This window comes from Periophthalmus magnuspinnatus, chromosome 11 (genome assembly GCF_009829125.3).
Source record: "Periophthalmus magnuspinnatus isolate fPerMag1 chromosome 11, fPerMag1.2.pri, whole genome shotgun sequence".
NCBI classification, from domain to species: Eukaryota; Metazoa; Chordata; class Actinopteri; order Gobiiformes; family Gobiidae; genus Periophthalmus; species Periophthalmus magnuspinnatus.
In genome coordinates, this window is record NC_047136.2 from 17753654 (window position 1) to 17769353 (window position 15700).

General features: G+C 36.9%; 1 protein-coding gene across 1 annotated transcript; it reads right to left on the reverse strand.

The window, feature by feature from the left end:
• Nucleotides 1-1936: 1936 nt before the first annotated feature.
• Nucleotides 1937-13323, reverse strand: tmem106bb (transmembrane protein 106Bb). The gene is made up of 8 exons (XM_033975383.2): nt 13281-13323; nt 10818-11024; nt 9352-9415; nt 5451-5610; nt 4117-4257; nt 3942-3991; nt 3685-3738; nt 1937-3153 (listed from the first exon to the last, which is right to left on the reverse strand). Exons 2-8 carry the CDS (start codon nt 11014-11016, stop codon nt 3045-3047), a joined length of 777 nt encoding a protein of 258 aa, XP_033831274.1. The 5' UTR covers nt 11017-11024; nt 13281-13323; the 3' UTR covers nt 1937-3044.
• Between the last annotated feature and the right edge of the window lie 2377 nt (nt 13324-15700).

Sequence of the window (15700 nt, forward strand, 5' to 3'; positions counted from 1 at the left end):
GTAACACAACCTCTGTTGGTTACAAAAGTGATTTTGGGGTGTTTGAAGGGTCCACTGGCTCCCCCAGCTGTCTCTGAGCGGAAAAAACAGATATGCAATTTGGTTGCCACCGACCCACGGTCAACTCTCAGAGTCTGTTTTAATTCACACACAAGTCAATCTGGGGAAGGTGCTCCAAAATGTGACCCTCCAGTGAGCGGTGGGGGAGTGGAGTGTTCATGATAGTGCATTCTCAGGGGGGAAAACACTACTGCTAAAGTTACTTAGCTTTGCTTTAAGTTGCTGTGTACAGTTTAGTATCATGCTTTGGTATATTTATGGAGAATTGTTGTGTGGGAGCATGGGTGATGCAGGCTTGTGGCTGAGTGTTGGACAGAATCTCACAGTTAAATGAGAGGAGGGTCCGAATAGGCCCTGGGAGAGATTGCTAGATTACTCAAACATGCATCTAAAACCTCGTCAGGCATGTATAACATGGCAGAAAGCTTAAAAAAAAGAAAGAAAAAGAAAAAAAAAACATAATTCATAATACCCCCTCTTTAATAGTGCATTCATTAAATCTACAACTAAAACAAAAATCACACCATTTGCCTGGTCCACTTAATATTTGTAAAATGAGATAAGAATGTTAAATTTTTGAAATTATAATAGAAATATGCCCCTTTTTTTTTTTTTTTTTTTTACATTGAATACCACTTAGAAATGTAGTTTGGCCAAATCTGTAATACTTTCCAAAAATGTGACAGACATGAAGAGCTAGCGTGAAGGGCTAGCTAAAATGCTAACATGATTTTGCTAAGTGGCAAAGAAGGAGGTACAGCAAGAACTGGTATTGTAAGGGAAAATATGAAACTTCAAGCAAAATCAAGCAAAAAAGAGAGTTATTTTAATCAAATTATGCTTTTGTGAGCTTATATCTGATAAAAAACGTTTTTCAGTCTTTAAGTGAAAATGAATGAAAAACAAAAGTCTTCCAGGTACAACTTTAGATATTGCTCTGCCAATTTGGGGCATTTATTTGTAGGGAAATTAATCTTGTGAATCTAAATTAATGTAATTGTGAATCTTAATTAATTTGTAAGATTTGTAGATCATATATATATATATATATATATATATATATATATATATATATATATATATATATATATATATATATATATATATATATATATATATATATATATATATATATATATATATATATATATATATATATAAATAAGATGAAGTATATTGCTCTGCCACTTTTGGAAAATTATTGAGAAATTTACTAAAGATTTCAGATACATTCAAGATACGATATTGCTCTGCCACTTCAGTGTATGTTTTGTAGGAAACTGTTAAGAGGAATTTTCAAAAGATTTCAAATGAATTTAAGAAATATTTCTCGACCATTTTATGGTCTATTGCTGTACTTTAGCCTTTGCACTACACCACCTTAGGCTACTGCTCCTGCAATCATCATGTTGTGTGAGGTCAGAGAATTGTAAATGTGCAAATTGTTCTGTAGTTATATGCATTTAGGACATCACGCAGTCAGAGAGTTCAGTGCTCCAATCAACTCTCTAAAGTGGTCTCAGCTTCAGAGATTACTATCAGGATAAAATACTTAAACCTGGCAGAATAAATGGCACACATTTTAAATGATTTAAATTCAGAATAATTATTAATATTTATATTTGAGTAGTTTTGACAAGTTTAGATTTACAGAATTAGTCAGTTTGATTTTTAAGTTGTATCCAAGCAAATTTGATACCAGCTGAGTAGAAATGTATTTTTAATTTAAAAATGAAAAAAGTAAATCAATCAAATGAATACAGTTAAAATGCAGATTTTTGTTGTAATAAGAAATTAATAGATCAAGTCTCTAATAGAAATGATTAGGTTCAATATTTGTGATTTACTTTTTGGATATTTCATGGCAAAGAACAATGTAATCAATAGAAAAATCTGGCCCCATCTGGGAGTAAGACATCATCACACTGTAAAATTTGAAAACCACCAATTGATACTGCAGTGCCACCATGCTGGGGGTGTTCCACATGTATCTCTATGGCAGAATGTTCAGCAGTTACCATGATGACACAATGCACACAAATTACAACGTCTATATAACATAAATATAAACTTGTCAAAACTACTTTGTTTGTATTTGTATGTTTTTTATCTAATTTTATCTTGTTCAGTGTCCTTGGGTGTTTTGAAAGATGCTTATAAATAAAATGCATTATTGTTATTATTACTTAAATAATTCTGATCTTTTTTTTACTGTGTTGAGTTCAAGTGTATTTTTCACTGACTGCAGTGCTGGACCTATAAAGTGCATTCTGGTTTGAAAAGGATTAAACATAAATCAAGGGTTTACAAATGCTAGTTCTTATATTTTACAACTACCTCCACAGTGATTAATTTTGTGTGGAAAAAGCTTTATGTGCAGCTTAACACAAGAGCAGTGTTAAACCAACGAAGGACAAAGAGCAGCAAAGCTCTGCACTGCAAAAAAGTCTACACGAGTTCAAACTGACTCAGAAAAAGTAACTTGAGTAGGCTGAACTAATTTGTTTTTGCTTCAAAATCATGAATTGTGAAAATTACGTTATCTTGAATGTTTCACAATATAGCATTAAACATGTCCGTCTTACATTGTTTAATTACAGATTTTTTTATTGTCCTTTAACATCTTGAAAAACATGCATTCTTACTGTGAGCGGGGACGCCTTTACTCAGACTGGACCTGTAACTTAGCCGGGTGATGCAGCTTGCTTGTTTCTATGGAGATGGATAAATTTAATGCCTTGCTGTGGAAAAATCCAGCCAAAGCAATAATATTTCCATGAGTAAAGAATACGGATATGCTATCCCTAGAAAATATATATATATTGAACACCATATTTCAAATTAAAAAAAGAGTATACTGGTAAATGCTCTTCAAATCTGGTAGTTTAACTGGTGTAGATGTTTTTGCAGTGCGTGCAGATTGTTTTTGAAGTGCGTGTGTGGTTGAACAGTAGTTATTGGTTGTTGTGGGGAACACTGAAGCTCTAGGGGGCTCCTCTGACAGCCGTGGTGTTGCCTCCACAGTCCACATACTGGTACATCTCTTGGGACACCTGTTCTGCGTGGCCAAAGTACGTGGTGGTCACTGTCACTCTGGCAGGAGGAAAGCAGAGGGAAGATGGATTATAAAACACAGTATCAAAACTTCAGAAGGGATGCAATTATATCCAAATGTCACGGCACAATATTATCATGACAAGCATCTCACAGTACAATATTTTGGAGGCTAAAAAGACAAGAGGCTAGAGTGAATCATTTAGGTCTGCAATAATTCATCGACTGATCTTGACTGGTGAACTAAAAAAGTAATCAAAGTGATGATGAGGTGAAAACTACTTTTTATAATGACTACGGAAACTGAAATTTTTTATAATTTTCAATATTTTGTAAAGATATTTTTTCATGTAGTTTGCTGTGAAGTGGAGCAAAGGATCATGGTCTACATAGTTCCCTCTTTTGTAAACTGCTGCTGCAACAAAACAATATTTTAAGCAAAGGAGTTTATAATTTGATACATTGTGCCAGCCCACGATATTACTGTGAGACTTTTGATGATACAATATCACAACATTTCGGCTACTGTTACATCCCTAGACATCAGTGTAGAGAGCTAAAGAGGCTTACTGCATCATGACGCCAATGTTGTGCACTTTGATGGTCTGGAGAGTGCAGTAGTCACTGGAAGAAGACAAGGATTTGGCTCAAGATACAAAAGTGAACAAGCAACGGAAATGAATACTTAGCAACTAATGACAATAAATGTATTATGTGAAAGTCTCATTTTACCAGTGTTTCCTCTGGCCCCAGACTCGTGGCGTGGCCATGTTGATATTTGAATGACGGGGGAAAGGATATGAATGGTATGAAATGTTGTTACTTACTACATGTAGCTCATCTCGTCAGCGATGATCGTGGGGACCATGTAATCAATCTGAAACAGAGCAGGAGTCAAGAGTACGACATACACGTGTTAGTAACAGTGACCTGCATATGTCTGATCACCATAGTAACAATGGCTTGTACATGTCTGATCACCATGGGAACAGCAGCCTGTACCTGCTTCATGTCCAGGGGGCTGATGGCTGTGATGTTGCTGATGCGACTCTTTCCGATGACCGTCTTTGCAAACTGCACCTGTGCCGTAATGTTGGCCACCTCCACAGAGTAGTAGTTATTATTGGTGATGTTTAGAGTGTTCTGAAGGAAGCAATAAAAAACATCCATATTTCATTGGCCACATATGCGTTAGTAATAAAAAAATAATAAAATCAATAAGTTCATAGATGTATTTTTATTGCAAATTAATTAATGGTTGTAGATTGTGTGAACCTATGAGAAAAATACAGTGAACAAACTCAAACAGGGAAACGTGCAGTAGACAACCAGGTGCAAGACAACTGACAACCACAAGAGGGCGCCCTGCAATAATGTTTCAAAAATTTTACAATAGCATGGTCTTATCTTGAAATAGATGCCAATTTAGCACATACAGAGGGAAACGGTTCCAGTATAAATTTAAATTATTAATAAAGAAAGAAAATATAGTGTAGTCTAAACATGCTAAAAAGGTACTAGAAGATATTTGCAGTACTATACTTTTTGGTACGGGCAACTTCACAATATTGTCTACATCTACAGAAAACAAAACAAAACAGCAACAACATATTTTTAGATATTTTCCTTAAAACCAAAACATTTATCGATTCTATTTTGTTTATTCACCAAGATTAACCCAACAGGTGGGGCTTCACAATTTTTGGAACAATAACTAATACTATTTCTTCAGACAAATTTTAGATTCACAAGATAAATTTTTCCAGTCAACATAAATCTCCTGGAGCTTAACATTTGAGAGAAAACTGAAATCTGAACTTCTAAACTGATACAAAATTTCAGAACATGTTTGTAAAGGTCTGATGTGCAGGGATAGAGACGCAGGGATATTTATTTCTCCAAAGAGGTCAATCTATTAAAGTAGACCTATATTTTCATGGCTTTTAACCATATTATAGTTGTTTCCCCTTCTCATTTTTTTATCTGCAGCTATCCATCGGAGGTGCCAACAACCTCACAGCTCTTGTGTTGTGGTGATGTTTACGGCAACATCAGCTTCCACTGGGCACATCAATTTTCCAATGCAGAAAGCAACGGATTTCCACACTGGGAAATTGCTGTTTCTTTTATCAAGTTGTTTTGGATGAATATTGTGTCCAAATTATAACACAATCATCCATGGGTGTCATAGATTATAACTATATAGCAGACACAAGCTCAATATGTCTACTTTAACTAAATAACTGCAGCATTGATCTGCCATTTTGCAACGTTAATTCAACTGATCCCACCAATGGAGAATCTTACACTAATGATTGTTTTTTCATGTACCTTACCGTAATGTTGAGATAGACGCTCCTCCTCTCCTGGTCGTAGTCTACATAGACCGACTTGACTCCTACGTAGGACACATCTATGGAGCGAGGGAAGAGGAAAAAGACTGCCAGGCTGGAGAGGAGCAGGCACACAGCCACTGAGGCGGTCACATACAACTTCCTGCAACAAACCACACGATGGACAAGTTAGACACACTACCAACTAATCATATTACTTATTGTTGAAATGAACCTTTCCTGAATAGCTTTAGAATGATCTTGAGTTGTATCAGAACAAATATAAGACACATAGACTAGTGTACACCCATGGACCACTATGGAACCTACTGGACGAGTGGAGTATTACATAGATATAAGGACAAATGTTAATATAAAAGAAAGTACTATTATTCGTCTGCTTCAAAAACTAAGTCAGTCCAGTGTTTTCGTTTAACTTGTTGATAATCTTATTTAATGTTGAAAATCACATTCTATGTCTAAATAAAGAGTGTTTTTCATTATCATCATAGTATCAGAATTAGTATTATTATCAAGTTTATTCATGAATATCGAGTTTCAAATGTTAGTGTCGTGACAATACTGATAGCAAGTTCTACGGTCTGACTAACAGAAATGGTCAGGTTCAACATTTATGAATTTTCCTTAGAGATATTTCTTATGAAAGTACAAAGTACTTAATATAAAATTTAGCACTTGTACCCCATCTGACAGTATGGCATCTTTATGTTTAAGAATATGAAAACCACCAATTACAGTTACATGAAAAATACATAATCAAATTGTTTTCAAACTCTACAGTGATAATTTTATTCTCTAAAAGGAGCCAGTTTTCCTTTATCATGACATTTAGCATTAGTAATGTATTTGAGCAAAAATTCTTTTCCCAGTACAGATATATTTTATAAGCAGTTCAGGTCAAAATAAGTCTGTTGTGTACCATCTGGAGCTAATTATAAAGCATTTTACTGTCCGAATTAGCATGCTAGTTGTCGTTACAGAGTCATGAAAAGTGCTCATAAACTCTTTGTGGTGAATAATTAGGATCCTCTGAATGAATAAGGTAAATGAGGAATAACTTTAGACAACTTCAATCCATTTAAAATTAACGTGTTCTGTTTTTCACATTTTTAAGACACTAAAAATCAGGTACAAAGCCTTTAAAATAATGCAAAAGAAATTACACAAAATGTTAAAGCGCGTCCTTTATTTTTGTCACAAAGTCTGTTATAACCACAGATTTATTGACCCACAATAAATAAATAAAAAATGCTTATCAACTATAGTAATTAAGCTAGTACCCAATACTGGCCAACTGTCTGACCACCAGGAATTAGTTACATGAAAAAGCAAAGATGTAAAAATACTGACATTTTGATTTTGTAGCATTTTATTATTTTATTGCATGGTAGAGCATTTCAATAAAAATAGAGGGAACTACATCCTTTGACAGGAAAATGCTTCCCAATTAGACGCAGACAGCACGCAGTGGACTTATTTTGACCTCAAGAGTTACTTATAAGGGCATGACAAATTCTCAAGAACAAATTCTCGCCTACATGGTCTTTAATAATAGTGATTTTGCCAGGGTCCTATATAAAAACATACATCCTATTTAAATTGACCTGATTTACATGTCACTGCATAATAGGTGAACATTGAGCCAGATGTTGTCTATGGCTGATTTAACAACTGCATTGGGGGGCGGAGCACATCAGGTTAATGGGGTTAGTCTTATGAGTCACTGGAAACAGGAATTTGTTAACAATTGTTCAAGATTATGGTAATAAACAATTTAGTCAATGAACCAATTTGAGATAAGACTTAATTGGCTGATCAAGTTTAAGGCACAATGTCAATTTTTTTAATGGAGGTATGCCATCTGCTTGTCTCCGTGAAAATATCATTGCTCTGCCTGTAATGTTCCACAGTGACATACAGCATTAAACTGATCTATCATGGTTCTCCTCTCCACAGATCTATTTGTATACAATTGTCCCTCATTAATACCGCGGTTCACCTTTAGGGGTCTCGCAGATTTTTTGTGTGCAATTTTACATGCTGTTTTTTTTTTACAACGTATGAACGTGCATTGTGTTCTGCGTCCTGATTGGCTAAGGGACTGCAGACCATCGTCATATCATGGAACTGATACCCACTAAAGATATCAGTCAAATCGATATCCTGGTTGGGCCTTTAATTGGATGTGATGAGTCTATTTACAGGCTGATTTTGGCCCAGAATCTCTCATAATGTTTATTTATACAAACCAGTTCAGTAGTTATTTGAAGGATAAAATCATTACCGTATTTTCCGCACTATAAGACGCACCTAAAAGCCTTTCATTTTCTCAAAAACCCACAGTGCGCCTTATAATCCGATGCGCCTTATATATGGATCAATATTGGTCAATTATGACACCCGTAGTCAGGAGGCGTCGCTGAAGTAATAGCGGTAATAACCCTTTAAGGACTGAGCACACTATGGGCCAGTACAGCTCACCTAGACCTAGACTTTTATTCTTTTTTAGCCATAAAAATCATGTTAAACAAAGTATCAGAATTTATTGCATTTTTTCCACACAACTACTTCTATTTTACACATCCATCCGTATTTTTTTTCTTTTACGCATCGAATAAATGAGTGAAAATCCCCGCAGCCCCCGTGCTCTCATTCGTCACCTTCAGGACAACAGAGGCAGATTACCGTAATGATGGTAAAATATTTAGATAGCCCCATGTCTCCGCTTTGAGACGCCGTTTGAATTTACATGAGAGCACCACTGGGCGCGGAGTTACGCTACTGGAAAGTCCGCAACCGCGAGTCTAAAGGCGACGATAGAATCCGTCGCTACAGGGATAACGGGGAGACGGGGAGACAGCACCGGGCGACATACGCCACAATCTGCCAATGGATTGCGGATGCCTGGGCTGATATATCAGTCTCAACTGTGGTCCGAGTTTCACGAAGGCAGGAATTGTCACTGAACTGTTAAGACAACAGCAGTGACACGGATAATGGCGATTTTGACGAGACGGAATCGGGCACTTTGAATGAGCTCGACCAACTGTTCAACTCAGACACTGAAGAGGAAGAACTCGAGGGATTCGTGAATGAGGAATGAACTGAAAAAGTGAGGCTTTACGTGTTTCTTTCACGTGTTTACAACTAAACAAGACTGGGAGATATTGTGAATATGGACATTAACGTTTGAACAACGTTGAGTTATTGTTATTGCGTTGCACTATTTCTAGAGTTACTATTTCTAGAGTTACTATATGTTTTGTGAGTGAACAAAGTTTTCAGAAAGTTTTTTTTTAAATTCTATTAATAAAGTTTGACTGACTGACTTATCTGTTTTGTTGACGTTCCCTTTAGCGCAGCTCCATCTCGTGGATGCGTAACACAACCCCAGCTACTACAGTAGTTTATATTCTATGCGCCCTATATATGAAATTTGTTTTAAAATAGGCCATTCATTGAAGGTGCACCTTATATTCTGATGCGCCTTATAGTGCAGAAAATACAGTAAATAAATGTAACAACTTCACTGTGTTTTAAGGAAACAAGTGCCAGTTTCAGCCCCTGCACTAGTATCAGTTATTATTGGGTACTGGTATCGATATCGGTATTGGAACTGGTAAAGCTGGATCTGTATATGTAGCTACCGGTAGATATTTAGCTTTTTTGCACATTCTGGTGATATAATGGTGACTATCTTTGTTGGCAATAATCAAAATTATATAAAATGTCCCAGACAATGATTATTGTTTACCCTTTTTGTCACAATAAACCATATTATTATTTATTGTCCCATCCCTACTCAGAAAAGGCTGATGCTGATATATGCTAGCTTAAATGCTGTTCGATTGAAGCTTGGGAGGCGTGTGCTTCAGTTACTCACGTGCGCCTGGGCCTCAGCCTCTGGTCACTGTAAGGGATGAGAGCCACCAGCTGGTTCTCCTGACCTGGAACAACAACAAATGGCAGTTATTCGGATGACCACATCAGCACTGTGACAACTACTGTTTTTTTTTATAAATCAGAGAGTGAATCACAAAGACCGTATTACTTCACCCATTTATGAATGTATCATCTCACCTTTCTTTTGGGTAATTTTTTTGGCTATCTTATAAGATTTAAGCCTTAAAAGGTTGACTGAATAACTCCTATGATTCATTACAGATGCAAATGAAGTACTAAAGTGTTTCCTTCTGCTAATTATTTATTACAGCTTTTGTATTTATACATTTCCAAAGTTTTTGTAGTTTAAATCTGCCCTTGGGTTATTGTGTCAGTGGGACAAATTTGTTTAAATTGCTTATAGTCTATATTTAATTCAGCAATGTATGGTACTTCAAACTTTATTATCGTGACAGGCCTAATAGATTGTCCTGTTAAATAAATTAGACTAAATATAGTGTTGAGTGAAAGGTACGATGGTACAGACTGCCAGCCTGGTTTCAGGGAGTCTACCCCAATAGTTGTGCAATAGTTGGTTGTAGCTGTGGTTACTGAAGTCGACTAAAGAAATTCTTGGTTGACTAAAAAGCCAATCGATTAGTTGACTAAAAAGGGAACGTGGCTAAACCTCCCAAAACTATTACTATCTCTATGCATCTGACCCAAACTGCACCCACAACATCACACCACGGAAGAGTTCACGCAAAAAACACTATTTATGCAGAAAAAAGTACCACTTAATTTAACCTTCATTTTTAAGTACCAAAAATACTAAATCTTCAGCTAACTCATTAAATTATTAATAATCTAGTTGACTAATACAAGTTTTGTTCAAGTAAGACTCCATTGACCGATTAATAAAATAAACAACTAAAGAACTACAGCCCTAGCAGAGTTAATGACTAATGCTCCATTTTTAATACAACTGAACATCTGGAATGGTACCATGGTACCATGTATGTAATTATACTAATACTATACTATATAATGCATTATTTTCTATTAGTATTAGACCCTGGTTGACTAAAGCTTCTCCTCAGCGGTGCATGATGAGTAGGGCAGGGCAATTTACTGAATTTGAATAGAGATTCAGTCATGTCTAATCAAAAACTCTATGCTAGTTTTTATTTTTAATAGAGGTCTACAACCTCTGTCAGTAAAATCATGTGGTTTGGAGCAGAGTTCAATCTTTGGAGGATATTTGTGTTAAATGGCATCGATTAAAAGTCTGTATTGTTTGTGTTAATGATAAAAGAAAAATTAAGACCGCTCAACATAAGGATGAAAATGCATTTGTTTACATTTTTTGCCATATTGACAGCACAAATGACGACAAATTATTCAGTAACCAAGCATATGCGCACAAATCCACACAGTCGAGTGGTGTGTGTGTACCCTCCCTGTTACCTCGAGGTATCCGGCCCGTGCCCTGGCAGGTGGGGCAGGTCACACTATCCCTGCCAGTGAACTCCACGTAGGGGAACTGGGACACGTCCTCGGTCTTGGTCTCCTCCATGTGGCTGTCCCCAATGGAAGACGTGAGGTGGCTGTCCTGGCCGTCATCCTGCCCTGACAATTGGGTGAGGTGGGAGAAGGCCTTCCCCATGGTCACAGCTGCACACAACACAAACACTAGGACTGTGAGGTGGACTGTGACCCAGTTGTGTATACAGTCAAACATTAACATTCAGATAAAAATTAAATCAGACAGGACTATGTAAAAAAAAAAAAAAAAATACACGTTTACAGAAGTCATGTGCACATTGGGATGCCCTTGTTTTTCTAAGATTATTGTATTGCTCTTTGTATGTCATGTCTTTACAAATAAAGGTAAGGCCAATATATCGATTGGATGATACATTGGGCCGCAAAAGAAGACCTATAGTGCTTGCATGTTTTAATTTGGACATTTTAAATATTTATCTAAAATGACCTAATAAAAGAAACAAGTCTGCTGTCTTCTGTGTTAGAAAACTTAAGTCCCCAATGCAAGCTGATGTCGCCATAAACGTCACAGCAAAGAACCGTGAACTTGTCAGCACCTCCGATGGACAGCTGCATATCACGTTAGCAGGCCACAGATTTCTTTTTCCTTTTGTACTAAAATTAGAGAATGAGTGACATCTTGAAAAGCTCCAAATACAACTTTGGGTGAGTAAATGGTGCAGGGAAACAACTTTAACATGTTTAAAAGCTCTGAAAAGTCGATTATGCAGAATGGGTCTGCTTTCAATCTCCAGCAAAAGCCGATATTTTGTGTTGGTTGACCTGCTCCCTAAAGAATATACATAAAACTTTATTTGAACACTTTAGTGCAAGGTCACTGCACAAAACATCACTACACTGCTTTCCTTTGTTTGTAGTGAAGAAAGGGCTGTGGGTGAGTTTTTGTACATTTAAATTGTATAATTTTGGGAATACTTCATTTATTTTTATTTGAGCAATTTATTAAACAGTGTAACACATACAAAACATTTTTAAATAAAATTGTAAAAAAAAGTGGCACACCAATACTTAAAAGAAGTAGGTAAAAGGAAAGGCTTATTTGTGCCTACCCAATGTCACACGTAACATTAGCAGAAACAGCTATTTGATTGTTCCATCCAATACTATACAAAAAGAAAAGAATCACATCCATTATTCAAGTCTGGTTACAACTAATGAAACACAATTCAGAGGCAAAAATGCTATTCCATATCTGTATCTATATTTATATCTATATCCATATTCGATATCTTCTTTTGCAATGCATTTGTTGCTTCAGTGTGTCACTCATAACATGGTCAATACACACATAGGCGTGCATCAAAATAGGCCATATATGTCAGCCCATAAATATATATTGGAAGAGATTATCGGCCATCGGTTGCTCTGGATTATAAACAACAGGCATCAGCCATGGAAATACGATTTGTTTACCAAAACTACAGGTGTTGTTCTCTAATGAAAAACATACCTGGTGTTATGTTTTCTTTCATTCACACGTTTAACACAGAAACCTTGCATATTCAGAGGTCTTCTCTCAAACAGAAAACACTCCACCTTGTGATGTCATGTAGTAATACAGGTGGTCTTAAACTCCATACACCTTTACTAGAATCATTTGGATGATTTCCTTGGAAATGCCTTCCTCTACTGAACTAAAAGTAAAAGAAAGCTGTTAACTTGAAAACTACCCCTTTATGGCATCACAAGGTGGAGGAGAGCATTCTAACCTTTGGAGATGCAGACAGACAGACAATAATAAAGGGTTACTCAAACAAAACACAACTCAGGCATATATTTGATGAGGCAGCAGCATTATAACATGTCTTAAAGCTCACAAGAGCCCATTTTGCGTAATATAGGACCTTTAAATAGAATTAAGTGGCATTACAGTTCAAGTGCTCACACAAGTTAACAGATGCATCTCCAAGCAGATCAACGCTGCAACACTTAAGTTAACTCGTATCAATTCAGACCTTAAACATTGTGGTAAAATGTTTATTTTCTGTTCGTGCCATGAGCTCAGTGACAGACGCATCAGCCCGATCATGCTCCACTGTGATGCCGCGACACAACTTTAGCCGGGCCTTAGCCGCTAGCACAAGACTGAAGGCTACCAATGCTATTTATAAGACGATTTAGACAAGATGGCAGCTTTATACTCTACAACATAGCGAAGACATAAGTGTGATTAAAAGATGCCGAGACCGAAGGATCAATTAAGCATCAAAAACCCGTTGTCCAATGTCAGGATTTGATCATTTGGAGGTTAGCTAAACAAGTCCATATGATGTAGCATGTGCAGCTAGCAAACACGTCAGACAAAGCTATTTCTACATCAAGAAGCACCGACCGTCGTAAAATTATGTATATAAAGTTTTGTACCTGGATGTGACCAGTTGTGATGCTGCTGTTGCTTCTTCTTCTTTTTTTTATTCGTGACGTAGAGACACGCGCCTGCTGTGACTGAAGCCGCCGCCAGAGGCGCCACAGCTCAGACAGTGTGTGGATCATGATTTAAAACTAGAAAATTACATTTAGACTTTTAGATTTATCAAGTTTTGTATAAAAGCTATGCTCTACAGTATGGTAAAAGGTAACTAGTAACTAGCACTTTGGGTAGTATTGTTCATGTGTCCATTTTACTTCTACTTAAATACAATTATGGCAGCAGTACTTTTACTTGAGTACATTTTCCAAAACTGTACAAACATCTATACTATACTCTATACTAAATAATAAAAATGGGGTGCTATCGGAGTGAAATAAAAAACAAAAAAACTTCGTTCCATCTCCATCAACAGTAGCTGCAGTGCTGTGTTCCTTATGCACAGCAGGTGGCGATGTTGACTGATTTTCTGCATCACTAAAGCGATTGATCACAATTGTTGGTTAAAAGGTAAAAAAAAAAAAAAATATATATATATATATATATATATATATATATATATATATGAGCCAAAAATAGCCCCTAAATAGCTCTTTATTTTAACATAAAAAGCTCATTATTATTTTTATTATTATTATTATTATTATTAGTAGTAGTAGTAGTAGTAGTTGTAGTAGTAGTAGTAGTAGTAGTAGTAGTAGTAGTAGTACTGTACTATTCTCTAATGTCTACATTTAAAAAAAGACTGGAATGTTATTTAACCTTTGGAAGAAGAAACTTTTTCCCCCTGTGGTTGTCCTGTGTAATCCTTTCTGATCCTAATAGATGGCTGTGAGAGTCCTAGCTTAGTCTTTCTTTAGTCCTGATTCAGGTCTGAAAGGTCAGTCCTCCTATTTAGACTAGTCCTCGTTTAGTCCTGGTTCTGTTCTGGTGCAGTCCTACTTCAAAGCACCTCACTAGTAACTAAACATGTGGGATTTCAATATCTCCGTAGTTTTCAAAGTAAACATGACTGACACGTGCGGTAAAATCTGCGCACTGCCTCTAATAGAGCGCTCATCCTCCTCATATTGAATCATGTATTTAGTGTCACTCTCGGTTTGCAGACTTCAGTGGGCCATTTCTTCGGGATCACTGACTCTTTTTGGATAGTTTAAATACTCAGACAGAGCATGGACTCGTCTCTGTCGCGCTCTCTGTGCAGCGGGGACCTCTTCCTCATGTTCTGTGCAAAGACACAGCGGACCTGCCCCCCTCTGTGTGTGTATATGCTGAGCAGAGATTAGACTGTACATGGCGAGCCATGAGGAAGGAGGCCGAGGAGTGTGAGAGCTACTGTCCAGTATGAAACATCCAGGATCCATAAGTACATGAAGGACAAGACCCCAACAGATGACGTGCTCAGCAGAGGTCTCACACAGTGGAATGCAGAGGAAGAGTTATTGGAGGAACCATCATGGGAGGACAAGCCCCTACGTGGGATGTACCTGAAATCAAGAAATCCTACGAATGGCTTGAGAGAGCTGCTCTGAGGGACAACACAGAGGCATCATCCTGGCTGCACAGGAGCAGGCCTTGAGCACCAGAGCGATAGAGGCCCAGATCTATCACCCCAGACAAGACCCAAGGTGTAGACTGTGCAAAGAGGCCCCTGAGACAGATCCCTGAGAACTGCAGGGTGGAAGATACTGGCAGGAAAAGCATACATGGAGCGGCATGGACATATATACTGTAGATGGATAACTAATAGCATTTTAATGGTCAACAGACAGGTATTTTATTCTACATGACCGATTTTGTGGTCTAAAAATCCCTGTATAATATATAATGTACCTTGCCAAACACACAGCTCCATCACTCCTCCTTTAAAACCAAATGATGAGCCTGACAGCAGCAGTTACAGTAAGTGAATTGCAACCAGAGCTTAAAGGAACCATTTCATGCACTTAATATTTGGAACGCAGCTGGCAGGCTCACTATGTCCATTTGTATATACAGTCTATGGGTGTGACACACGTAATCTCTCCTTCCCTTAGAAAAAATCACTTATGTACCAAAGGGAAAACTGGGATTGTTTGAGAGTGTTTGGGGGCCTTAACATCTAATTTATAATTTAACGCAAATGTATTTGAAGTACAAGGCATTAAACAATGCAGAAAATCTGGAATTTTCAAAGGATCAACATAAAAATGAGACAAACTAAGTCATTTCATATTTTATATAAAGCTTTTGTTACTTGTAGACTCACTCACAGTGGGAAGAGGAACCACAACTTCTACTAGAAATATAAAATAAAAATAGAGAGAGTAAAAGTATGCTGCTAGAAAAGTACTCTCAAAAATACAATTTCTTTAAAAAGACATGTAACACAAATGTACATGGAAATCTTGTCTCACTGGATACACCACATCTCACT